This window comes from Hemiscyllium ocellatum, chromosome 19 (genome assembly GCF_020745735.1).
Source record: "Hemiscyllium ocellatum isolate sHemOce1 chromosome 19, sHemOce1.pat.X.cur, whole genome shotgun sequence".
NCBI lineage: Eukaryota > Metazoa > Chordata > Chondrichthyes > Orectolobiformes > Hemiscylliidae > Hemiscyllium > Hemiscyllium ocellatum.
Genome location: NC_083419.1, coordinates 58,901,757 through 58,928,267, shown reverse-complemented (window position 1 = coordinate 58,928,267; position 26,511 = coordinate 58,901,757). Strand labels below are relative to the sequence as shown.

The 26,511-nt window shown below is 39.5% G+C and overlaps 1 protein-coding gene across 4 annotated transcripts in view; it reads right to left on the bottom strand.

Annotated features, from left to right (window-relative positions):
• Positions 1–2,116: 2,116 nt before the first annotated feature.
• Positions 2,117–26,511, bottom strand: part of zcrb1 (zinc finger CCHC-type and RNA binding motif 1) — a 41,055-nt gene continuing 16,660 nt past the window's right edge. For 3 of the 4 annotated variants that reach the window (XM_060839969.1, XM_060839968.1, XM_060839967.1), the window contains 7 exons: positions 25,385–25,504; positions 16,343–16,371; positions 11,682–11,793; positions 11,473–11,580; positions 9,589–9,698; positions 9,410–9,494; positions 2,117–2,335 (listed from right to left, as the gene is read on the bottom strand). In XM_060839969.1, coding sequence (XP_060695952.1) covers positions 2,195–2,335; positions 9,410–9,494; positions 9,589–9,698; positions 11,473–11,580; positions 11,682–11,793; positions 16,343–16,371; positions 25,385–25,468 — 669 coding nt within the window. In that variant the 5' untranslated portion in view covers positions 25,469–25,504 and the 3' untranslated portion in view covers positions 2,117–2,194. Of the gene's footprint in view, positions 2,336–9,409; positions 9,495–9,588; positions 9,699–11,472; positions 11,581–11,681; positions 11,794–13,032; positions 13,127–16,342; positions 16,372–25,384; positions 25,505–26,511 lie in introns of those variants that run through there. The other variant, XM_060839970.1, reaches the window with a different exon arrangement.

Here is a 26,511-nt window from a genome sequence, read left to right as displayed (position 1 = left end):
ATTACACAAAGATGACTGGTGGTGATTTAATCAAGCGTCATAATGCCTTGGGTGAGGTGCGATGTTGCGAAGGAGTCGTTCATGGTAACCTCAACCAGTATGGGAATTGAACCCATGCTGCTGGCTTCATTTTGCATCGCAAACCAGTCAACTGAGCTAACCAATTGGCAAATAGGCCTCAGAACATCAGATCGCCAGATACTAAAGGTTGCAGTTAATTGGACTGTGTTCACCCTAAGCAGCAAATTTGGGGTTACCATCTCCAGTCACAGTCACATTATGACCACAGGCTACAACAATCTAATTGCATCAAACTGATAAGAGTGTCAAAAAGACAAATTTTTAATTTATTTTTTATTTACATGTACTAGCCAATTTTCCACAACATATCAATTTAGATGATGCAATGCTTTGTCATTATAAAGCACTAACACATAGATTCTATGTGTATTATGCTAGATTGGAGTTACGTTTAAACAAATCTTCTCATTGAAGTTAGAGGGTCAAGCTTTTTAACTTTATAGGCTGCTTAGATATAACATTTAGATTTTTGCAGTTATCTTGTGAAGGGTGAATTATCATTGCTATTTATCCCAAACAGTGAATACAAATTGTTGTTGGTGTTCTAATTTTGCATTTATTCACCAAGTGAGACAATAGCAGCAAGATCTCTTTTCAAATTAACAAACCTATGAAATTAAAACAGCATAACCAGAAAATAAAAAATACACATACAGGGTTTGAGAGTGATTCTGTCAGAACTTATAAGTTGTAAATAGCCAACGTGCTGTAATTTAAACACCAAAATGTTAAGTCCATCAAGTCCAGGTTCATCAAGACATGCTGTCTGAAGTCAGTATTCAATGACTGGTGAGAAGAGATTCCTGTTTCAAAGTTTCTTCCAATTCAAAATCAAGATAAAACACCATAGATTAACTATTATTCTTTCAAAATAAAAAAAAATTAACACTCGAAACTGTGATACATGATCTCAAAGCTTATATACAGAACTCATTGTACTGAAATGTTAAATGTTTCTCTGTTGATGTTGCTTAATCTGCTGCACACTTCTGAAATTAAAAACTAATTTCTGGAAGTATTATAATTTTGCTTTCATTTGGCTAGATGAGCCAAGTGTGTAATATGGGATGCTATCATTACCAACAAAACTAACCATTTAAACATATAATCCAGCAATTTGGGACTATAATAAAGCAAAATAAAAAGTGATAAGAGTTTCCATTAAAAAAAGATACAATTGTGATAGATTAAAAGGAAATCACAATGACCTCAGTTCACAGTAGAGAATGAATTTTTCATATTGCCAAAAAAAAGCTCAAAACTGACTTACTTTTGTATGATTTTTCAATCCTAATGCCTGCAATACCAATTCAGAATCACTAGTTGCTTCATCATAGATTATTTTCCCATTGCAGTTAATGATATTCAATGGGAATTGTTTGCATACTTAGAATGTAAGGAATTGTTTCCCCAAGGGAATGAAAACAAATTTTGTAATCAATAGATTAGATTAGATTCCCTACAGTATGGAAACAGGCCCTTCGGCCCAACAAGTCCACACCGATCCTCCGAAGAGCAACCTACCCAGACAAATTTCCCTCTGACTCATGCACCTACCACTATGGGCAATTTAACAAGGCCAATTCACCTGACCTGCACATCTTTGGACTGTGGGAGGAAACGGAGTACCCAGAGGAAACCCACAGACAGAGGGAGAATGTGCAAACTCCACAGAGACAGTTGCCCGAGGCTGTAATCAAACCTGGGACCCTGGTGCTGTGAGGCAGCAGTGCCAACCACTGTGAGATTGTTGTCTTAGTGAGTTAGACAGTTCCAAGTCTATAGCTGAATGTGGCAATAACAGAGGAAAAAAAGATCTTCATTAACTATTGATCTACAAAGAGTTGTGCGGACAGTTACAGTTCAAAACTGCTTGCATGCATCTTCAAAATCCCCAACCAATTTGGAGGTTTGCAGTAATAACAATGAATAATGAATGCACTTAAGAAAAACTCACATATTACAAAAAAAGTATTAAAATATCCAGTGCACATATTTGCAACGTTTTCAGTCGTTCAAGAGCCACGAACCGTCATTTAAAATAATCTGGAATTTTATTTTTAACACCAATTCTCCATTTAAATACATGTGTACTTATTGTTACAAAAAAAAATCAATCACTCAGCTCCTCTTCATCACTGAAATATGCACTCTTTTTTATTCTTGGACGTTTCGACAGTTCAGAAGTTGAACATTCACTTGCATCACCAGCAGTCTGTTTACGTCTAAGCTCTTCCTCCTCAATTTTTGCCTGCTGTTGAGAACAAGTGTAAAGATATTATTAGGACACTGATGATATTCATTTATGTATAAAACACTCTCAGCCATTGACACTTTCCAATTCAAATTTTCCAAAATATTTGTTGAATACCTAAACTATTACAAACCATGGATAATTTGGAAATGTAATTTCTATTGTGAAAAGCTATAACAGTAAATTCAATAAACCTGGTACTTTATGGAATAAAAGCGGAAAAGAAAAGGGGATTTATGGTTACTGGTTTACTTTTAATTTCAGAAGTAATCTTGCAAACTCTACCCAGTCTGACCCATATGTGCCCTCAGTCGCACAGAATGATCACTCATACCAGTTTTCAGTTATGTTCTGTCTCACCATTAAGGTAGTAGGTTTGGCCTGGAATCATCAGTATGGTTCCAAACCTAATGGAGTATCATGGGTTTGAGTCAGATAAAGTCAGGGAAAGCACTAAAATAAAGCAAAGAACCGCGGATGCTGAAGATCTGAAACAAACAAAAATTGAGTGCTCGAAAAACTCAGCAGGTCTGACAGCATCGGTAGACAGAGAAACAGAGTTAAACATTTTGAGACCAATGATCGTTTGTCAGAACAGCATTGACACAGAGTCACTGGACTTGAATCACTGACTGCTAATCTCTCTCCATTTGCTAAGGTCCTCGAGCACTCCCTATTTTTGATTGTTCCAGAAAAAGCATGAACAAGTTTTCAAATTCATACACCCAAAAATATTTTTCAGTATGCCTCAAGTTTCTGATGACAGTTTTCAACATCAAAAGCAACTCAGTACTACCACCACTGACCACATTGTCCCAGTCCTGAATACACAACAGCCAGAATATACCAATGTGAGGTGATAAGGGATCCTGTGCAGGAGTAATCTACTAAACCTTAGCTGACCAATTTTCCTATCACAAATATAGTGGTTCTAATTCATAGTTGTTTGGTAGTGGTACTTACCACCATGTTTGATTTGGACATGTAGAAAAACGAGTAGTCCAAACATGTGATGAAATCTAGAACCATGTCATCCTGAATACTCTCATAACTCCATTAAAGTGATGGAGAAAAAGTTAGTTTAATAGAGATTATAAAAAGGCATACAAGGAGCATACTTCTGTAAGAAACTACAACACAGGAATTTCTGCATGTTAAACCAATATTTAGCAGATCAGGCTAACAATATCAGAGAGATGGTGACATGGTTGTAGTGTCACTAGACTAGTAATCCAGAGACCCAGGTTAATGTTCTGGGCACACAGTTTTGAACCTCATCACGACAGTTGTAAAACTTGAATTCAATAAAATCCAGATTTAGAAGGTAACCAAATGGCGATCACATAACCATTGTTATAATGAAAAACTCATCTGGTTCATCAACATCTTATTGGAAAAGGAATCTACTCTCCTTATCTGGTCTGGTATACATGACTCCATACCAGTGTCAATGTGGTTGACTCTCAATTACCCTATGAAATGGCTGTGCAAGCCACACAGTTAAAAAGGTGATTAGGTATGGGCAACAAATGCCAACTTTCATCAGTGATACCTGCATCTGATACAAGAAAACAAAAGTTCAAAACCTATCCACCAGAACTAACCTGTTCACTCACAAAATATTCCGAAGTATTGATGACTCTGGCATTCACATGCAATGTGGAAAATTGCATTGGAATACTTTATCTTCAAAGACAATGCATATATACCTAGCCAGCTGCTGCCCTAATAGTCTTCTCAATCATGAGCAAAATGTTTGGAGGAGCCATTGAAGTTCTCTTCTGTGTCCTGACCGGTACTTGTCCCTCATTCAATATCAAAACAAAAAGAACAGATAGACTGCAATATTTCCAACTTTATAATACTTTAATATTTTACAGTCAACCAAGTACTTCAGAAGTATTAAGCACAAGATGTTTTACATTGTAGTGCCAAGAAGTTACATCTACTCATCTACAAACACATTACAGAATTTCCATGTCAGTTCTATCAGACTACCAGACTCTAAAGCACCTTAGTGCAAGAAAAATGCAAGAGCTAAGAGTAATTGTCCTCAACATTATGACAACAATTTATTCTATATGGTAGAAACAGTCTTGGTAGAACTGAATGCACAAGTCCATATAAGTTTCTCCAGTTGCTGCATTCAAACTTGACAAAAAGGGCAGGCTTACACATGATTTTTGGTAGCTAATCACTGCAATTTGAGGACTTAAAGAGGTCTTGAAGAAACACCTAATTTGAGATCTGCCAAGGCCATTCAAGTTTCAAACCTCATTGCAACCTTGGTTAAAACTTGGACAAAAGAGCTGAATTCCAGAGGTGAAGTGAGAATGGCTGCCCTTGCGGCTGCATTTGACCGAGTGTGGCAAAAAAACTGAGCAAAACTGGAGTGAATGGGAATCGGGGGGAAAAAAAACTGTTTGCTGGTTCGAGTTATGCATGGCACATAGGAAGATGGTCTCTGCAGGAGTTCCTCAGGGTAGTGTCCTAAGCCTGAACATCTTCAGCTGCTTCATCAATGATCTTCCTTCCATCATAAAGATCAGAAATAGGGATGTTCGCTGATAGTGACGTACATAATGTAATCATTCGAGACTCCTCAGGTACGAAAGCATTCCATAGACAGCAAGATCTGGACAATAGCCAGGCTAGGACTGAGAAATGGCACACAAGATTTACACCACACAAATGTAAGGCAATGACCATCTCCACCTAGAGACCATCATCCCTTAACATTCAATGGTGTTAACATTGCAAAATCCACAATTATCAACATCCCAAAGGTTACGAAAAGAAATAGGAACAGCAGTATTCTGTTCGACCCCTACAGTCTGCTCTACCATTCAATACATTCAGGGCTAATCTGACATTCCTCATGTCAACTTTCTTGCCTTTTCCTGTAATCTTTGGATTTCCCTACTGATCAATTTCAACCTTAAGTATACACAGAGACTCTGCCCCCACAGCTCTTTGTTGCAAAGAGTTTAAAAGACTCTCAAACCTCAGAAGACATTCCATCTCATCACAGTCTTAAATTCTGAGACTTTGCCCTCTGGTCCTAAACTCTCCCTTGACGCATAACATTCTCTCAGCATTTACTCTCTCAAGCCCCTTAAGAATCTTACATATTTCAATTATATCACCTCTCATTCTTCTGAACTTGAATGAGTAGAGACCCAATTGTTTAATCATTGCTCATTAGACAATCCTATTCCAGAAATCATCCTAGTGAACCTTCCCTGAACTACCGCCAATGAAATAGTATTTTTCCTTAAATATGGGGACCAAAATTACTCAATAACCGTTCAGCAGACATGCAACCGGATTTGCCATACAAACTGCAAGACCAAGTCAAAGGCCAAGAATATTGCAGCGAGCAACTTACCTCTCAAAGCCTGTCCACCATCTAAAAGGACAGCAGTGAGGAATACGAAAGAATACTTCCCACTCATCTGGAAGACTGCAGCTCCAACCACATTCAAGATGCTTGACATGAACAAGGACAGGGCAACATGCTGATTGGCAACATAGCGGCACGGTGGCACAGTGGTTAGCACTGCTGCCTCACAGCGCCAGGGACCTGGGTTCAATTCCCACCTCAGGCGACTGACTGTGTGGAGTTTGCACGTTCTCCCCGTGTCTGCGTGGGTTTCCTCCGGGTGCTCCGGTTTCCTCCCACAGTCCAAAGATGTGCGGATTAGGTGAATTGGCCATGCTAAATTGCCCGTAGTGTTAGGTAAGGGGTATATGTAGGGATATGGGTGGATTGTGCTTCGGCGGGTCGGTGTGGACTTGTTGGGCCGAAGGGCCTGTTTCCACACTAAGTAATCTAAAACATCCACTTCCTTAACCATCAACTTTCAATAGCAGCAGAGCACCCAACTGAGAGATGCACCGCAAACAAAAAAATCACCGTACAAACCCACAACTATTACCATCTAAAAAAGTCAAAGGCAGCAGATACATGGAACATCTATGTTCCGCCTGCTAAAGTGACCCCAAGCCTCTAGTTGCCTGCCATTTCAACACATACTGTTCCCAAACTGACATTTCTGTCACAAGCCTGCTGCAGTGTTCCGGTGAGTCTCAGCGTAAGCAGTGCTACATCTCACTTTCAACCGATGCAGTCTGCAGCTTCTAGTACTCAACATTGAATTCAACACCTTTAGAGCTTATTTCTATTCTTCCACGTACCTAGTCATGACATGTGTTGCTTTCAGCATGGTCTACCCTTTGTCTCCTACACTCAGCTCTCATGGTCACTTATTCAGCTTCTTTTCTGTCTTGGCCTTGTTTGCCTTCCCCTTTCAATTCTCTGTCCCAGAAATCTATCTTCACCTATCTGCTCACCTCCCCCAACTTCATCTTCAACATTAATACCACATCTTAGCTGCTATCAGTTCTTGAAGAGTCACTAGATGCAAAATGTCAACTCTGCTTTCATCCTACAGATGCTGTCACACCCACTGCGTTTCTCCAGCAATGTTGGTCACAGATCTCCAGCATTTGCAGTTCTTTACTTTTTCTCCCCCCAGAGTTTGTACTATCAATAATCTGCTAGTAACTTCTGCTTTACCGATGGTTGGAATTTTGTTATTTGTAATAAGTACTTCTTGTTTCATACAGAAATCTGGTCATTTTTTTCTGTAAAATTGTGGTAAGTTGGGCACATTGAATACTTGGATTAAATCTTAACTTTTGTGGTGATCCTAGGAATAGTAGAGTTTGAGTATTAGTGTTGTTGCTGGATCATGTCAAGTGCAAATAAGGTTAATATCACCAGGTTGGTAACGGAAGGCACAAATTTAATGTTAACTTCTCACTTTATCATTTGTTTTTTGAAAGAAACCTACTTACACTACAAGTTGTGATGATCTGGGTTGTGGTGTCTGAAAAAGCTGTTGCAACATATTCAATAGCATCTTTCAAAAAGTAAATGGAATACTCAGTAAGAAAAAGGTTAATTAGATAGCTCTGTCAAAAAGCCAAATCATGCACAATAGGCTAAGTGTCATTCTTTGATACTGTATCAAACTATGAAATCTGTTTAAGTTATACATTACTGTCTCTATACCACATTCCTCTCCTTCCTTTCAACCACATTCCCATCATCTTCCTTTGTGTACATATCTCTGGTCCCTTTCTATTTTCTCTCATGCTTTCTTCTGGTCAGCATTTCTGAATTGCCCTCCTCACTAGATAGCATGCCCAAATCTACAGCCTCAGTTAGGGAGTAGGATTTCAAACATGGTGACCATCTCTCCTACTTTCCAAGCAACTTTAACACATTATTAATGTAACATATATCAAAATACCCTACAGATTTAACAAGATGCCTTTTGCTAGTAAGTTTGCAGATGACACCAAAATTGGAGCTGTAGTAGACAGTGAAGATCCCTTCGATTACAATGGGACCTTGATGAGATGGGCCAATGGGCTGAGGGGTGGCAGATGGAGTTTAATTCGGATAAATGAGAGGTGCTGCATTTTGGGAAAGCAAATCTAAGCAGAACTTATACACTTAAATGGTAAGGTCCTAGGGAGGGCTGCTGAACAAAGAGACCTTGGAGTGCAGGTTCATAGCTCCCTGAAAGTAGAGTCACAGGTAGATAGGATAGTGAAGGTGACATTTGGTATGCTTTTCTTTACTGGTCAGAGTATTGAGTACAGGAGTTGGAAGGTCATGTTGCAGCTGTGCAGGACATGGGTTAGGTCACTGTTGGAATATTGCATGCAATTCTGGTCTCCTTCCTATCAGAAGGATGTTGTGAAATTTGAAAGGGTTCAGAAAAGATTTACAAAGATATTGCCAAGGTTGGAGGATTTGAGTTATAGGGAGAGGCTGAACAGGCTGGGACTGTTTCCCTGCAGCATCAGAGGCTGAGGGGTGGCATTATAGAGGTTGAAAAATCATGAGGGGCATGGACAGGGTAAATAGACAAGATCTTTTCCCTGGGGTGGGGGAAATCCAGAACTAAAGGGCATAGGTGTAGGGTGAGATATATAAAAAAAGAAAGAGACCTAAGGGGCAACATTTCACGCAGAGAGTGGTATATGTGTGGAATGGGCTGCCAGAGGGAGTGGTGGAGGCAAGTACAATTGCAACATGTAAAAGATATCTGGATGGGCAAATGAATAGGAAGGGTTTGGAGGGATATGGGGAGGGTGCTGGCAGGGGGGACTAGATTGGGGTCAGATATCTGGTCAGCATGGATGAGTCAGATCAAAGGGTCCGTTTCCATACTGTACATCTCTATGACTCTATGCTATCGGAGCAGTTATTTAACACTGGAATGTGCCCACAAGCAATTACTCAACATCAGGAACTTGACCTACTATATTGCATTTTAGCTTTGAGGGGATGAAGCATAGGCCACAGGACTAAGTGAAAGTAATGGCAACTTCAGGGCAAATAAGAAGACAAGAGAGAATTAATTTAGACAAATGTGTTAGTGACAGAGAAGAAAGTGAGACGACAGAAGGTGGAAAAAGAGAGATCAAACTTATATCTCCTACCTCCTCCCTTTAAGAACAACTGTTCATTCTCTACATTTTGCCTTTCTCTCCTCCATTCCCGTCTCCTCTCCCTAGTTTGTGTAGTCCTACCTTCTCATCTAATTACGAATGAAAAGTTAGGGAACATTGAACAGGTAAAAGGCCTTCTCAATACTCTGGCACAAGCGAGGTGGTAGAGTCTATTTATTATTTAATCTGCAGTTACAGCTCAATTAATCAATTTTATGGACAACAAACTGCAACATGGGATTATATATGAGCCAAGTGGTATGACTATGGGTTGATACTATGAATGTTAGAAGTATCCAGCAAAACACCCCAATTAAGCTTTCATTACAGCATTAAGCCAATCAATATAATGTCATCAGCACAGATCAATTACAAATACAATTAATTGCAATACAAACAAACAATGAAAGAAAACCCTGCCAAAGTTTGTTTGCAAAGCAACAATGATATAATTTTCATTCTAAATCATTTTTTATAGTCAGATCCAAGTTAGTTTATGATCCAATGATATGCACCAATTTATTTTCTCTGAATCAAATGACTTACCTGGAAAGCAATAGCTTGACTCAAACTTTCAAGGGCAGGGTCTTCTCCTTCATCTTCACTTTCTTCCTGCTGCTCCTCCTCCTCACTGAAAATGCAGAAATATTTATTTTGATTTGCCCTCAAAACAAACCTCTTTTTGAAAATACATTTTTAACAGGTCAACTTTGCAATATACCCACATTTCTTCTGGCTCACTGATTTTTTTCTTTTTCTTTTTCTCTTTCTTTTTAGGAGGTTCTCGCTCTCCAAGCATATTTTTTGGGCATGCATAACTCAAATGGCCATAATCCTGCATTGAGAAATGAAGATCACATTTTCAATACTTCAGTATTTCACTTCTTTCCAAAACACATTTTAAAATCTCAGCTTTAGAGATAAGCCAAACACTTTACTGAATCTTCAAGATTACGTTATGTATGGTGCAACTATACTTTGCTAGCAAATTAGTATCGCTTTAAGACTCACTTATAAGCAATAAATTTGTAAACTTGAATTTAGTATTCAGAGTGATAATTTGTAAGAAAGATGCTGCTGAGGCTCAAGCTGAAGAAAGCATATACATTAACATGCATTTCCTCAGGATCAAAAAAAGTTGCGCAGATTAGCATGTTCTCCATTATATCCTTTGCAACACAATCCTGTGGAGACAAAGTTCCATCTTCACCGTCAGAATATCCTTCATCATGCTGTGTGGTATTATGCCGAATGGGACAGATTTCAAACAGATCTAACAACTCAAGACTAGGTATGAATGAGGCACTGTGGAATTTAGCAGAAAAATCATATACAACCATAACCTGTAACCTCAAAGCCCAGCATATCCCCATTCTACCATCAAGCCAGGGGATCAACCCTGATTGACTGAAGAGCATACCAGTAGAAGCAGCAGGCATTACTGACATTGAGATTTTTTACCAGCAAAGCTAAAACGTAGGTCAACCTGCATACCAAGTAATCCAATCAACAAGCAATACACAGAGCTAAGTAATCCCACTATCAACATGTCAGATCTAAACTCTCATTTGGTCGCATCCAATTGTTAATGGTGGTTGCAAATTTAAGAAGTCATTGGAGATGGCAGCTCCACAAAAATTACCTTTCTCAAGTTCAGTGCATCAATGCAAAAGACAAAGCTGAAGCATTCATAAACATCTTTAGCCATAAATATTCAGTGAACAATCCACTTTGGCTTCCTCCAGAGATTGCCGGTGTAACAGATGCCAAAGTACAGTTAATTCAATTCACTCTACGTTATATCAAGAAACATTGCCCTGACAACATTTTGGCATTAGTACTGAAGACTGGCGTTCCCCAACTAGCTGCGTCTCTACCAAAACTGTTCCAGTACAGTTGTAACAGACAGCAATACAGAAAGTTTGCACAACTATGAACTATTTAAAAAAAGAGTAAATCTAACCCAGTCAACTACAACATTTTGAGTATAATCTCAATCAGCAGCAAAACGACTGAAGGGGTTGTAAACAGCGGTAGCAAGTGGCACTTGCTCAACAAAGGCCAGCTCAGTAATGTTCACTTGTGGGTTTCATCAGGCCATTCAGCTCCTGACCTCATTACAGCCCAAGCCCAAAAACGAACAAAAGAACTGAACTCGAGGGCAAATGAGAATCACTGTCCTTTGTATCATCTTATCGAACTAAGTTTTGACTATCAACTTTATTTCCAAGATTCAATTCTGTGGCTGCCTTTAATTTTGTTGTTGACTAATTGTTCTTGGATTGATACACATCAAATACATGACATTCATATAGTATACTATACCTTGAGTCATAGAAATTGCAGTTGTGCGTAAATTTAATGAAGGATCTAGATTGTGTATGTTGAGAGAACGGACAAGGAGCTGCATGTTTAATGACATTTTTCCCACGTTTGGGAAGTTTGGATTTTCTCACATTTTGAGATTTCATTTTATACACGTAGATATATCAATTCACATTTTGTGTAATTTAACCCAAAGCTTTCTCTTTAATTATAGTAGAATACTGTCATGGCAATAAAACCTAATAATTGTATTCATGCTTTGCATTTAAGAGTGCTGTACTCACACCACATTCATAACATCTAGATTTGTCAGTGTAATTGCGCCTTCTTATGAATTCAGATGCTCTTCCATTGTCAACTGCAATACTTGCTTTCACTGTTCTGCCAAACAACTGCAATTGACAAGAAAAACAATCACAATGTTATGTAAAATACAATTCTTATTCAGTTGAAAACAAAATTAAAATGGAATTGGAAACAAAGCATAGCTCACTTGCTTGTTGTTAAGTGCTCTCGTACAGTTGTACGCTGATTCTCTATCCAGAAACAGAACAAATGCCACACCTTTACTTTTCCTGGAATCTTTATCCCTCAACACCGTAACTCTGTAAACAAATACATGCAGTCTCAACAAATTTGAATGAAAACCATAAAAGGTCAATGAATTAAACAGTCTTCACAAGAAGGCTACACATTGTGGTTAATTGATTTTCCAGGGAAGCAATGTTGTGTGCAAGTAAGAAATCTTAACCTAACATTTTACACTGTATTACCAGAACCAATAAAGATACTCAATGTAGTGACTAAATTTCAGCCGATTTAAATCTTATTCTTTATTTATACACAGTTAAATAAAGTCTTTAATTTTTCAAACTGTCTGAAATGCTCTACCTAGTTTAAACAGTTAGAATTTTTCACAAAACCATGCAATTACATGTGAGGTAGTTTTAAAGTTACTAGCCTAAAAACTAATTATCAACTCCAGAAAGGCTGGATAAAAGAATATGATAAACATTGGCCTGGATTTTACAATTGCTATTGACCTCAAAAGAACACATCATGGTGATCTAGTCTTGAGAAAACTTCAACTTTGAGTGAGCAAATGATCAGTGGGCTCATTCACGATTTCCATGTTGAGCTGCAAGGAAATCATCAAGCGAATGCTCCATCAAGGAAATTAACAGCACTAATTATCAAATTGTTATGAGCAATGGATTTGTCAAAATGGTTAAGTTTTAAACAGTTTTCTTTACTTCAAGGTAAAATGAGAATAGTTTGGAGAGGTGAACATGATATCCCATAAAGCCTGCCTGAAGAAAAGCCTAATGAAATCTGACACTGAATTTTCTGGAGCCAAACATCAATCTGCATATAAAGTAAGATCCAAAATTCAATACCTAGATGCAAAGGCAGCCTTTAAGGCAGTCAGGCAGTTAGATTTGGGGAGGAAGACTCATAACAGATTCTTCTGCATCAGGTAGAAAAAGAAATAGATGACTTTGGGTTAATCACCAAGGGAAAAGATATTTTGTGAGCCTGAGGCCTTCAACACAGTACTGCATTTCTGCTGAATGGCTAAACACGATGTGGCATTTTTGGGAGTTAATGGGGAATATCTTGGCTGTAGATTAGCATATCAGTTGCTCATGAGTATAATGTTTAATTTACGTTAGTTATAGTTTGTTAAGTTTTAAAATGTGAAATTTCAACATGTAGTGCTTTGCACTGATGACTGGAAAATTCATTGTTTTCTTATAAATAAGGTTATTGGTCTCTATAGAGATTGTAAGAAAATCCATCCGATTTTACTAACGTCCTACAAGAAAGGAAATGGCCATTTTTACCTGAATGGCCTACATCTGACTCGAGACCAATACGAACGTGATTGACTCATAGTTGCCCTAGGAATGGGGAATAAATGAAGCCTTACCAGCATCACTCAGATCCCATAAATGAAGAAAAGAAAATCACTTATTTTTATTAGAATGAATTAAAGATTTGTACAATAAACGATAAATTAAGGTAGAAGCTGAAATATCATAAATAAACCAATATTTTGTTTAGCTATTTCAAAGACCTGACAATTGGTTGCAATGAGATAATTCACAAAAGTGTAAAATAATATTTTTATGGCCAAATAGGTTAGTCAACAGTAGTCATTACTCAAATCACCATTCAAAATCCAGCTGCACCCCATTAAGTCAGTCTTCATTTTGTATGGGAATTCTAAAATTAAATGCAAGTGGTTAGAAATTATACTTGAGTTGTAAAAAGTCCAAGTTGGGCCACATCTGGGAAAACAGACAGGTTTTGGATAGTACACCTCTGGAAGGATGTTAAAATTGAGTCAGGTTCAAAAGGGGCGATGACAATAACGATAAACGTGAAAGTTCAGTCAAATAATTGCAAATACCAGGCTGTTATATTCATGCAAGTAGAAATATCGGCAGAATATTTGTTAGACTTTACATTGCAAATATGAGTTTGGCTCAATTGGAAGTATTTTTGGCTGATTTAGTCGGTTATACAGTGAAGTTCAGACCTTGATTAGTAGGTTTGCAGATGATACTAAAATAGGCAGTATTGTGGACAGTGAGAAAGGTGATCAGAAATTGCAGCAGGACCTTGATAAGCTGGGGAAGTCTAATATAGGTAAGTGCGAGGTGTTGCATTTTGGAAAGACAAATCAAGGTAGGAGTTTCATGGAGAAGGGTAGGGCCTTAAAACGTATGTCGTGGATCTTGGAGTTAAAGTGCACAGTTCTCCGAAAGTGGAGTCACAGGTAGACAGGGCAGTGAAGAAAGCTTTTGATACACTGGCCTTCAGTCAGGGTGCTGAGTATAGAAGTTGTGAAATTATGTTACAGTTTGCAGGACATTGGTGTGGCCACACTTGGAGTACGGTGTTCAGTTTTGGTCACTTTGCTATGCGAAGGATGTTATTAAACTGGAAAAAGTGCACAAGAAATTTACAAGAATGTTGCCAGGACTCAACGGTTTGAGTTACAGGGAGAGATTGGACAGGCTAGGACTTTCTTCTTTAGAATGTAGGAGACTGAGGGGGGGATCTTACAGAAGTGCATAAGATATTAGAGGCATGGATAAGTTGAATGCACTCCAACTTTTTACCAGGATTGGGGAATCAAGGACGAGAGGCACCAGTTTAAAGTTAGAGCAAAAAGAATAAAAGGGAGTCTGAGGGGCAATTTATTTTTACGCAGAGGGTGGTAGGCATATGGAACTGCCAGCAGAAGTGGTTGAGGCAGGTACAGTAACTACATTATAAAAGGTATTTGGACAAATATATGGACAGGAAAAATTTAGAAGGATATGGGCTAGGTGCAGAGAAATGTGGTTAGCGTGGATGGACATTTTGGTCGGCATGGATTAGTTTGGGCCAAAAAGGGCTGTCTCTGTACTATAGAATTCTGCGACCTACATAACTTTGGCTGATTCTTTTGTGCAATACTGAGAGATTGCTGCACACTCCAAAGCATTTTTAGTCAACGTTAGAAATGGAAAAAGAAACTGATGTGTTAACGTAAAGCTTTGATTCAGATTTGATGTGCAGATATTTTCTTGGGATCCATAAAGTTAATGGATCATTGAGCCTCAAACCGATGGATATCTACCTTATAAAGTGCATAACCTGAAGAACCAGTTAGTACGTTCCCTTTACATGCAACTTGCACATCTGCAACTTTTAAAAATGTTTGTAAATTCATTCCCCTTTCCCTGAACTTGATTAAGTCTATTATATCTCTTTTTTTACCCCTCAGTTCTGATTTAAACCTATAACTTGAAATGTTAACGCTTTCGCTCTCCACAGATGCTGCTAGACCTACTAAGAGGCAGGTATGCTTGGAATCACTTCACTTAAAATCAAATAAAATTGCCTTTGTGTCACAAAATGGAAATTATTATCATACTCTATTTCTATCAGTGGATCACCTTGCTTAATTAAATTAATTTTTGTAATTCTCCTATATTTAACCCTTGTCACAATCTTTGCTGGATGTGGTCATTCAAAGCTTTTTCAGCAGTTTGTATTTTTAAAAAATCACTCAGATGGGGACTGGTATGATGAGGAAGGGGGTAATTTCTTGCATTTGTATCAGAAACATGCCACAGAAAAGGGAGGTAATGGGGGTGTTCTTCATGACTTTAGTTCATAATTTGTGTCTCCATTTTGCCTTGTTTCTTATTTGCTCAGTTGGCATTCAGATTGCCATTGTGCACTCGCAATCTATCTGGATCCAACTTTTATTCCCTTACCCATTACCAAAAACTTTTAACCATTTAGCCTCTTCTCCTGTCACATTCTTGTCCTCATCTCACAACCTCCTTCCACTTGCTTAAAAATCTAGTGCATATTATTTATCTTTCCACTATTCCTGATAAAGGATCATCATTTGCTGGAAATGTTAATACTGCTTCTATCCGATGAAGCTGCCTGAATAATATCCAGCATTTTCTGTTTTTATTTAAAATGCAGGTAAATTTACATTCAAAATAACAATCTTGAGCTAAATATGTGGCTCAATTATTGTTTAAAAAAGTAATAAGACTTTTGCAAGCTACATTTCAAAGTTTGGAAGAGTGATATCTTTGAAGCTAAAGTTTGATTTTCTGTCAGTTGAAACCAGCTGATTTGTTTTTATAGCTTGAACATCTTGTGTATTACTGCAGAATTGAATTAACACTGTTAAACATTGGAACGTCATGGTTAATAAAAAGAACAATTGAAAGTTTCGTCACGAGTGCTCCTGAGGTAATTAGTACTGAGTATGAGACTGGTGATGATCTCTTCTCCAAGGCTTGAACATCAGAGTCCAGTTGAATGTCAATTTCAAATACTGGATCAGTTTTTGGCTGGTACCTTATTGAGGAAATAATGGTTGCCAGATGTACTTCATTTCAGAAATCCTACAACTAAAGCTTTCCAAATGCCAACACAAAGTTTACAATATTTAAATCAGGTTGCATCAATATTGCTCTAATTAGCTTTATTTTGCTATTTTAATTCACATATGACCTTGAAAATGTTAGGTAATTTGTTTTTTAAAAATAAAAACAAAAAATACTTGTTCATTCCATCAATACCAGAAATTTGCAACACAATTTATGTCATTAGAAATTCTTATGTTTTACTTACTTGACCACTGTGCCATACTTGGAAAAAATCTGAAAAACATTGTCAAATGAAAGTTGGATAATGAAGAAAATAAGACACATGACTATTCAAATCTCTATTATAAAATTAATAAAGATGAATTAGAAATAATTATTGCTGGTGTGCAATAAACACCTACATTTTAAAATACAATGAACTGTTGTGTCTGCTCAGTAACTTTCCAACGATGAACATTGTATCTAATATTGTTGGTATCATTGAATTAAGTTTCTGGAAAGGAGGTGTGAATAAAGAATTTTCAAATATTCAAACATCATTCACATCCATAATCCTCTGGTTCAACAATAAATGTGTTCCTATTGAATTGTAGTTCATTCTTACCACTACCTCCTCCCCCACCCCCATGCTGCCAACCCAACCTCTCCCAAATTTAGAAATTTACAAGTTTGTGTGTTAATTTAGATTAGATTACTTAGTGTGGAAACAGGCTCTTCGGCCCAATAAGTCCACGCTGACCCTCCAAAGAGCAACCCACCCAGATCCATTCCCCTACTTTTACCCCTTCACCTAACACTATGGGCAATTTAGCATGGCCAATTCACCTAACGTGCACATTTATGGACTGTTGGAGTAAACTGGAGCACCCAGAGGAAACCCATGCAGACACGGGGAGAATGTGCAAACTCCACACAGACAGTTGCCTGAGGCAGTAATTGTACCTGGGTCTCTATCGCTGCGAGGCAGCAGTGCTAACCACTGTGCCACCATGCGCCCATGAAAAGATTAAATGCAGCACCGCTTAACACACTGAAGTGCAACCAGCGACTTTCACAAACCTTCCTAGTTTCTAAAATATTTGCCTTAATGTCCCCCACACTACATAGAGTTCCTCTTGATGAATGGGCAGGGGATCAAGATTCAACTATTCCCAGTCATTTCCAGAGAAATAAAATATCATCGGCTGGTCTCCCCTTCAGATTTTGCAGCTTATCTGAAACATTGATGGACTAAGTCTTAAACAGATAGAAGTTACACATCAATAATCTGCCCTGCTCAGAATCGGTCAGAATCCTCAAGTTCAGGCCTCGCCAAAGCCTTATCCAGCCAAATCAACATGTACTTATTTATTGATTTAACATATTAGAACATTCATTATACAAGTGCATTGATACAAGAGCTGATTGTCCAAGAAACAAAATAGAATGCTCTTTTGATGTTGACTAAAGCTACTTAAGTGTAGCATCAAGAAATCTAAGAAAAAGGAACAGGGTTTATGGGAAAATCCTGATTAGTTGGAGTAACACAGACAAAGATGGCTGGAGTTGTCAAGGTCAATTATCAGCTCTAAGATACTACTAATATTCAAGTGAAATGCCGTCAGCAAAAATACCCTCAGCTGATTCGTAATTAGTTTTCTCCATCATAAAGAGTGGAAACATTTGGTATTGTCTCAAGCTTTCAGGTCCAATGATGAACCAGTTGATGCTGTCTCACATTTTGTATAACAGCTCAACTTAGTTTGACGTAGTAGAGAACATTACTTCCACTCAATAACTACATTTTATGCAAAGGTGCTACATAAAAGGGTTCAGAAAAGATTTACAAGGATGTCGCCAAGGTTGGAGGATTTGAGCTATAGGGAGAGGCTGAACAAGCTGGGGCTGTTTTCCCTGGAGCGTCAGAGGCTCAGTGGTGACCTTATAGAGGTTTACAAAATTATGAGGGGCATGGATAGGGTAAATAGACAAAGTCTTTTCCCTGGGGTCGGGGAGTCCAGAACTAGAGGGCATAAGTTTAGGGTGAGAGGAGAAAGATACAAGAGAGAGATCGAAGGGGCAACTTTTTCACGCAGAGGGTGGTACATGTATGGAATGAGCTACCAGAGGAAGTGGTGAAAGCTGGTACAATTGCAACATTTAAAAGGCATTTGGATGGGTATAAGAATAGAGCTGAAAATGTGTTGCTGGTTAAAGCGCAGCAGGTCAGGCAGCATCCAAGGAACAGGAAATTCAACATTTTGGGCAAAAACCCTTCATCAGGAATGAGGAAAGTGTGTCCAGCAGGCTAAGATAAAAGGTAGGGAGGAGGGACTTAGCCTGCTGGACATACTTTCCTCATTCCTGACGAAGGGCTTTTGCCCGAAACGTCGAATTTCCTGTTCCTTGGATAAAAGGTAGGGAGGAGGTACTTGGGAGAGGGGCAATGGAGATGTGATAGGTGGAAGGAGGTCAAGGTGAGGGTGATAGGCCGGAGTGGGGTGGGGGCAGAGAGGTCAGGAAGAAAATTGCAGGTTAGGAGGGTGGTGCTAAGTTCGAGGGAATCGACTGAGACAAGGTGGGGGAGGGGAAATGAGGAAACTGGAGAAATCGGAGATCATCCCTTGTGGTTGGAGGGTTCCCAGGCGGAAGATGAGGCGCTCTTCCTCCAACCGTCGTGTTGTTATGGCCTGGCGATCGAGGAATCCAAGGACCTGCATGTCCTTGGTGGAGTGGGAGGGAGAGTTGAAGTGTTGAGCCACGGGGTGGTTGGGTTGGTTGGTCCGGGCGTCCCAGAGGTGTTCCCTGAAGCGTTCCGCAAGTAGGTGGCCCATCTCCCCAATATAGAGCAGGCCACATCGGGTGCAGCGGATGCAATAGATGATGTGTGTGGAGGTGCAGGTGAATTTGTGGTGGATATGGAAGGATCCCTTGGGGCCTTGGAGAGAGGCAAGGGAGGAGGTGTGGGCGCAAGTTTTGCATTTCCTGCGGTTGCAGGGGAAGGTGCCGGGAGTGGAGGTTGGGTTGGTGGGGGGTGTGGACCTGACGAGGGAGTCACGAAGGGAGTGGTCTTTGCGGAACGCTGATAGGGGAGGGGAGGGAAATATATCCCTGATGGTGGGGTCCGTTTGGAGGTGGCGGAAATGACGGCGGATGATACGCTGTATGCGGAGGTTGGTGGGATGGTAGGTGAGAACCAGTGGGGTTCTGTCCTGGTGGCGGTTGGGGGGGCGGGTCTCAAGGGCGGAGGAGCGGGAAGTGGAGGAGATGCGGTGGAGGGCATTGTCGATCACGTCTGGGGGGAATCTGCGGTCTTTGAAGAAGGAGGCCATCTGGGCTGCACGGCATTGGAACTGGTCCTCCTGGGAGCAGATGCGGCAGAGACAAAGGAATTGGGAATATGGGATGGCGTTTTTACAGGGGGCAGGGTGGGAGGAGGTGTAGTCCAGGTAGCTGTGGGAGTCAGTCGGTTTATAGTCGATGTCTGTGTTGATTCGGTCGCCCGAGATAGAAATGGAAAGGTCTAGGAAGGGGAGGGAGGAGTCTGAGACAGTCCAGGTGAATTTGGGGTCGGGATGGAAGCTATTGGTAAAGTTGATGAACTGTTCAACCTCCTTGTGAGAGCACGAGGCAGCGCCGATACAGTCATCGATGTAGCGGAGGAAAAGGTGGGGGGTGGTGCCAGTGTAGTTGCGGAAGATGGACTGTTCCACATATCCTACGAAGAGACAGGCATAGCTGGGGCCCATGCGGGTGCCCACGGCAACTCCTTTAGTTTGGAGAAAGTGGGAGGATTGGAAAGAGAAGTTGTTCAGTCAGTCGAAGGAGGGTGTCAGTGGAAGGGTACTGGTTGGTGTGGTGGGAAAGGAAGAAGCGGAGGGCTTTGAGTCCTTCGTGATGGGGGATGGAGGTGTACAGGTTCTGGATGTCCATCATGAAGATAAGGTGTTGCGGACCGGGGAAGCGAAAATCATGGAGGAGGTGGAGGGCGTGGGTGGTGTCCCGAACGTAGGTGGGGAGCTCTTGGACTAAGGGGGACAGAACAGTGTTGAGGTGGGTATAAGAATAGGAAGAGTTTGGAGGGAAATGGGCCGGGTGCTGGCAGGTGGGATGAGATTGGGTTGGGATATATGGTCGGCATGGACGGGTTGGACTGAAGGGTCTGTTTCCATTCTGTACATCCCTATAACTCTAAATGCATCTTTGTTGTTAAAAGTGTCTCAATTTACAAGATGTGGTAGAATGACTTTGTTGCAACAACACAAGAAAGTACTCATTATCCAACATTAAACTGCTTACTTAATGTGTGTTTGCCCCCTCACTCAACTCACTTCATTGCATACTACCTCTATGTGTAGCATGCAAAGCAGGAACTCTGTTTACTCTGACATCACTTCCTTCCCTTGTGGCCTTTACCATTATATGAGGTAGACAAAGAGGCTAGAAGAACACAGCAAGCCAGGCAGCATCAGGAGGTGGAGAAGTCAATGCTTTGGATGTAATCCTTCTTCAGGGTGCTGTACAGCTTGCTGTGTTTTTCTAGCCTCCTGCTTGTCTACCTTGGATTCCAACATCTGCAGTTTTTTTTGACTAGTATAATTGTAAAAGACACAATACTGTTAACAGCAGAGACCGTTACCTTTACCAAGGTACTTGCGTCACGTCAAGCACATCCTGACTCGGTCAAATATATCACAATACTTCCATTGTTGCTCCATGGCCATCATGAAATGCCTGACTTGACAATACATGAGTGTTAGGACACCAGAAAGACTTTAGGAATTTAAGAAGCTGGCACACCATTACCTTCACAGGGCAATGAAGGATAATTAATAAGTGCAATTTTCCAACAATTTTCTACAGCCTCTACCATCAGGGAGAAGGTACAGAAGCCTGAACATATGCACCAGCAGGTTTTAAAACAGTTCCTACCCTATTGTGTTAGAATACTGAATGGACTCTCAAACTCTGAACATTCACCTGTCCCTGTGTTTTTGTTTTTGCCGCTGTGTACCTATTATTTACTTATCTATGCTACTTAACTCTGATCTGCCTGTATTGCTCGCAAGGCAAAGTTTTTCACTGTGCCTCAGTACACGTGACAATAACTTCAATTCAAAAACTTGATCTTTGGCCAGACACAACTTGAAAATCGAAAGCAGAGATCCAGACTTCACAACTTTGTAACAAAAAGAGTAACAGTACATGAACACCAAGACACAGCATGCTACAATTGCAGTGAATTTGAAGATTGTGTTTCTAGAGAAACAAATTATAATAGGAATATAAATTTAAATTTATACTCATCAGTACTTAAGCATTTCACAAATCATTCAGGCAATTCCATCAAGAACCAAATGACCTAGTTTATATCGACATCATGGTCTAATCTGTTTACTGATATTAGCATAAAAATATATTCTACTGAAAACAATGTCTTATTTATTGAATATTTTTTCCTCATCACCCTCCCCCAAGAAAGGCCTGTTACTCTGACAATCATTACAATAACGGTGCAGAACTGCCCATTTGAGAAGTGCTTTCCTTTCAAATAAAAATAAAAGTCAGGGATCATTTGTTTTAAGGTATTGACTTATCAACACCAATACTCAGCCTGCCCATGTTGAAGATGGCAAGTTCAAGATTCAAAGTGTTCTCAAATCAACCAACTTCGATCTGTCACTCTTTCATATCTCCAACTCACCAGTTAACGGAGTCTAAGAATATGCCCTTTTCAACTACCTTGTTTTTTGCAATAATTAATTCATTTATCCATTCATTCACTGGATGTGTGTCATTGGCTGGACCAGCAATTTTTGCACATCTCCATTGTCCTAGATAATGAATTCTAGTCACTTCCCTATCATTGCATGCCATTCTTGGGTACAATTAATCAAAGCACAGTGATAATTTTGAAAATGATACAAAGATTGGGTGCTTTTGTTAATGTCTTCTTATGAGAAGACTGCTATGTATGTAAACCTGTGTCTTGTGCCACATTTAATAGACTGGAAACAGTTGACCGAGTATCCATTTTCTCCTTTACTTTCCTCTCCTTCATTTTCTATTGATCTTTCCTTCTAATAATGGTTTATGTTCCTCCAGTGATATGACCAAAATATCTGTCTTTCACTTGTAATGTTTTACATGGATTCTCTTTTCTCCAATCCTTACCAACATCAACTCAATAGCCTTTCTTGGACAGGCAGAACATTCTCCTCGATGTCCACCTCTCAAATGCATTCAGCTTACCTACAGCCTCGGCTTGTTTCCAGGTATGCAACAAACATGTCAAAAAAAAAGGTCCTCAGTATTATTTTCCCAAGATTCATGCTCAGTTTCTTTGATGTTAATGTGTTCTCCGGTGTGACAAAAATCTCTTTTCTGTCCTCTTCATCTAACCACTCACATTGTAAGATCCATCAACCGTACTAACCAAGGTATTTAAACATTTTCCCCACATTTCAAGACATGTCCATTTACTTCAACTTTCACCTCCAGGATTAGACATCTGCTTGTCACCATTGTTAATCTATTTGCCATATTCACTTTAATTTCCTGTACTGCTTCCTCTGACTCTGCCATGGGTTGTGCAGATGGCACAATACCTAAGTTGTTGACATTCAACCCCAAATGTTTCAATGGTATATCTTCAGTGTCTGTGATGATAACTCCACTGAACAGTTGTAGGTAATAAGACATACATGGTGCATTGCTCTTTTGATTGGGAAGCTAATACTAAACTAATGAAAGTTACAGCACAATTATCACACATTTGGGAATTGGACAAGTAGGTGGCAAATAAATATCCATGTACAAGCACCTCATGTAGATACAGACAATCCAGAAAGAACTATCAACTGATGGGAAAGAAAACTATTTCCCTGTAAAACAAAACTCCGGTCGTCTTGATTAACAATGAGAAGGTATCATTATACTACTCTGTGGCACTGAATAAAGCAAATTAAATGCTGGCATATATTAAGAAAGGTTGATTTGGGGCTCAAAGAGTGAAGCTATTAATGACACTCTTAAATAATTTATGAGATCAATTGGAGAATACGTTTACAGTTCTGATCACTGCAGTACAAAAAAGGGATTTACAGCTACTGAGGGTACAGAAAGGAGTAGGATTGAGGAGACAGAGTTATGAGGAGTAATGATATAAATTTGGCATGTTCCTAACAGTAGACTGACTATTTGTTCATGAAATATAGGCATTACTGTTCATTCTTAAATCATTTTGAAATAGCAGAGGTGAGCTGCCTTCTTGAATTGCTGCCATTCTTCAGGGAGTATACCTAAAATTGTTCTTTTCAGGATTATGTGCTGGATAATGTGAAGGTGAAGCTGCTTCTCCCTATCCAGAACAACAAAAAGCAGAGAACACATATTACTCATACACTCCTTTCCTTATTTTCCTGAAGGGTTTATCCCTTCAAAAGGAGTTACCATACAGAGGAACCTGTCACTGAAAATTATTTTACTTAAAATGACCAAATTCACATCAACCATTACACAATGGGTCACAACTCACTGGAAGGTACATCACAGTCAAATCTACTAGCTCTCATGGCACAAGAATCTCTTGGTGCCCTAACCAACATCTCTCTCTCAACCAATACAATTGAATACACGATTTGGTCATTTTTGGAACTTAGAATCCCTACAGTGTGGAAACAGGCCCTTCGGCCTAGCAAGTACACACTGACCCTACGAAGAGTAACCCATCTAGATCCATTCCCTTATTTCTCTAAATTTCCCCTGACTAATGTTCCGAACACTACATTTGGCATGGCCCATCTTAATCTGCACAACTTTGGATTGTGGGAGGAAACCCACACAGACATGGGGAGAATGTGCGAACTCCAGACATCAAACCTGGGTCCCTGGTGTTGTCAGGCAGCAGAGCTAATCACTGAGCCACCGTGCTGCCCCATACTCCTCTCTTTATTCTCTTTTCCTTTTCTGGGTCACAGTGACAGAGTGACAAAGAGGTGTACAGCATGGAAACAGACCCTTCAGTCCAACCCTTCCATGCTCACCAGATAACCTAAATTAATCTTGTCCCATTTGCCAGCACTTGGCCCATGTGGCGGTGGTTTGGGGGGGGGGGGGGGGGGGGGAGAAAACCTTGTCTATTTACCCTATCCATTCCCCTCAATATTTTATATAAAAGGGTCATCCTCAGCCTCCAATGCTTCAGGGAAAACAGGCCGAGCCCATTCAGCATCTCCCTATAGCTCAAACCATCCAACCCTGGCAACATCCTCTTGTAAAGCTTTTCTGAATCTTTTCAAGTTTCAAGTTTCACATCATCTTTCCAAAAGCAGGGAGATCAGAATTGCACACAATATCCAAAAGTGGCCGAACCAATGTCTGCACAGTCGCAACACGACCTCCCAACATGACTTATACTCAATGATCTGACCAATAAAAGGAAAGCATACCAAACGCCTTCTTCACTATCCTATCTACCTGTGACTCCACTTTGAAGGAACTGTGAACGTCCATTTCAAGGTCTCTTCATTCAGCAATACTCCCCAGGACTTGACCAGTATATAATTCCAGTCCTGATTTGCCTTTCCAAAATGCAGTAATTCACATTTATCTAAAACTAAACTCGTCAGCCCATTGGCCCAACTGATCAAGATCCCGTTGTACTCCGAGGTAACCTTCTTTTCTTTGCTAAACTCACATGCAAAGTAACTATAAATGTCCTAAAATGGACATGGAAAGGATATTTCCTTTTGTGGGTCAATCTAGAACTACAAGCTACTGCTTTAAAGTTAAGAAGTTACCCATTTTGAACAGAGTTGAGGAGAATTGTTCTCTCTTTAAGGGTTGAGAGACTTGAGTTTTTTTTCTCAAATGGTAGAGAAAGCTCGGGTCATTGGAAAATTTGAAGAAAGAGTTAGATGGTTTCTTACTTGAAAGGGGAATCAAGGATAACAGAAATGTGGAATTTGAAATACAAATATATCAGCCATCATCTTACTGAATGATGGAGCAGGTTTAAGAGACTGAATAGTCCGTATCTGCACCTATGCTGTATGCATACAATTAGCTGAAGTGCATCCTGAGGGCACAAAAAGCTACAAACATACATGTTCTTGCTTAACCATTGCTCTAAAGAAATCTCAGCTGGGACAAAAACCAAGATCATTCCTGGGATCATTTTTGCCATGGGGTGAGCTGCAAAAGAATTAAGGCAGCCTCAAGTTTCACATACTTAAAAAGTACAGTTTACAAATTAAGCATTTATTTCGATACCCCAGAACTTATCTGACTGTTAAAGCAAGCTTACCTTGTGCAGATCACTATTCGTCAGTGAAAATGGCAAGTTGGATACATATACTGTGCTTTTGCTTGGTGCCAATCCACCACTCATTTTTTTAAAATCCGAAATTCCTCTTTCCACAGACAACTATGGAGCAAAAAAAAAGGAAAAATAAAAAAGGTACACAATTTTTAATCTGATGCCAGTAGCCATACAACCATGGAAGATAAATATTTAAGAGCACACATCTGTGCAGATATAACACTCAGACACTTGGAAGCAAGGTTAAATAACCTTCAGCTGTGTTTTTTGGGTCAATAGCACTTGCAGGATTGAAAATAGAATAGGACAGGAAACAGTTTCCAAAATAACGAGAAAAAGCTCTGGATAGTTATGGATAAATTATTCAAGTTGGACCATCTTTCCACTTTTACTGAACTCTGAATTGAAACAAATCAGGATATATCCAATTCAGATCAAAAAGAGCAGAACTGACAGTTTTATGATAAAACTATCTAATTTTGTTATCTTCTCAACTAAATTAACAAGTAATTGGAGACTATAAAAGATTTTATGATCCTAACAAAAAAAGCGTCAAACAATGCAATCATATACTATTCCAGCATACAATAATGCTTTGAAACACATTGCCAGTAGTTTGCATTCACTGAAAAGATTAGAATAGTTAGTTATAAAACCATATTTGTGGCTTTCACTATTCAAATTACAGTTTATGACTGAAACAAGGGAAAAAAAATTTAAATTTTTGCCATGAGTTATCACTGGCTGGACTAGCATTTATTGCTCATCCCTAGCGGTTCTCAAGCTGACTCTATACCCAAGCTGTGGCTGCTTATGTACTAACACAAAACTTACCTTGATTAACATCCTTGTCGGCTGTTAACAGATCACTTAGTGTTTTAATGAATTATAAGAGAAGAAGCACAGGGAAGTGGGACTAGTTTAGTTTGGGATTATGGTCAGCTTGGACAAGTTGGACTGAAGGGTTTGCTTGCATAATATAGGACTGTAAGACTGACTTAGGAGCGTCCTCTCAAGGGTGGATGCAGAAGGATGCTGTCTTAAAAGAGAGTTGGAGGTGGGATGGGTGGTGAAGAGGCTGGAAAATTATTCACTGGAGTGTAGGAGACTGA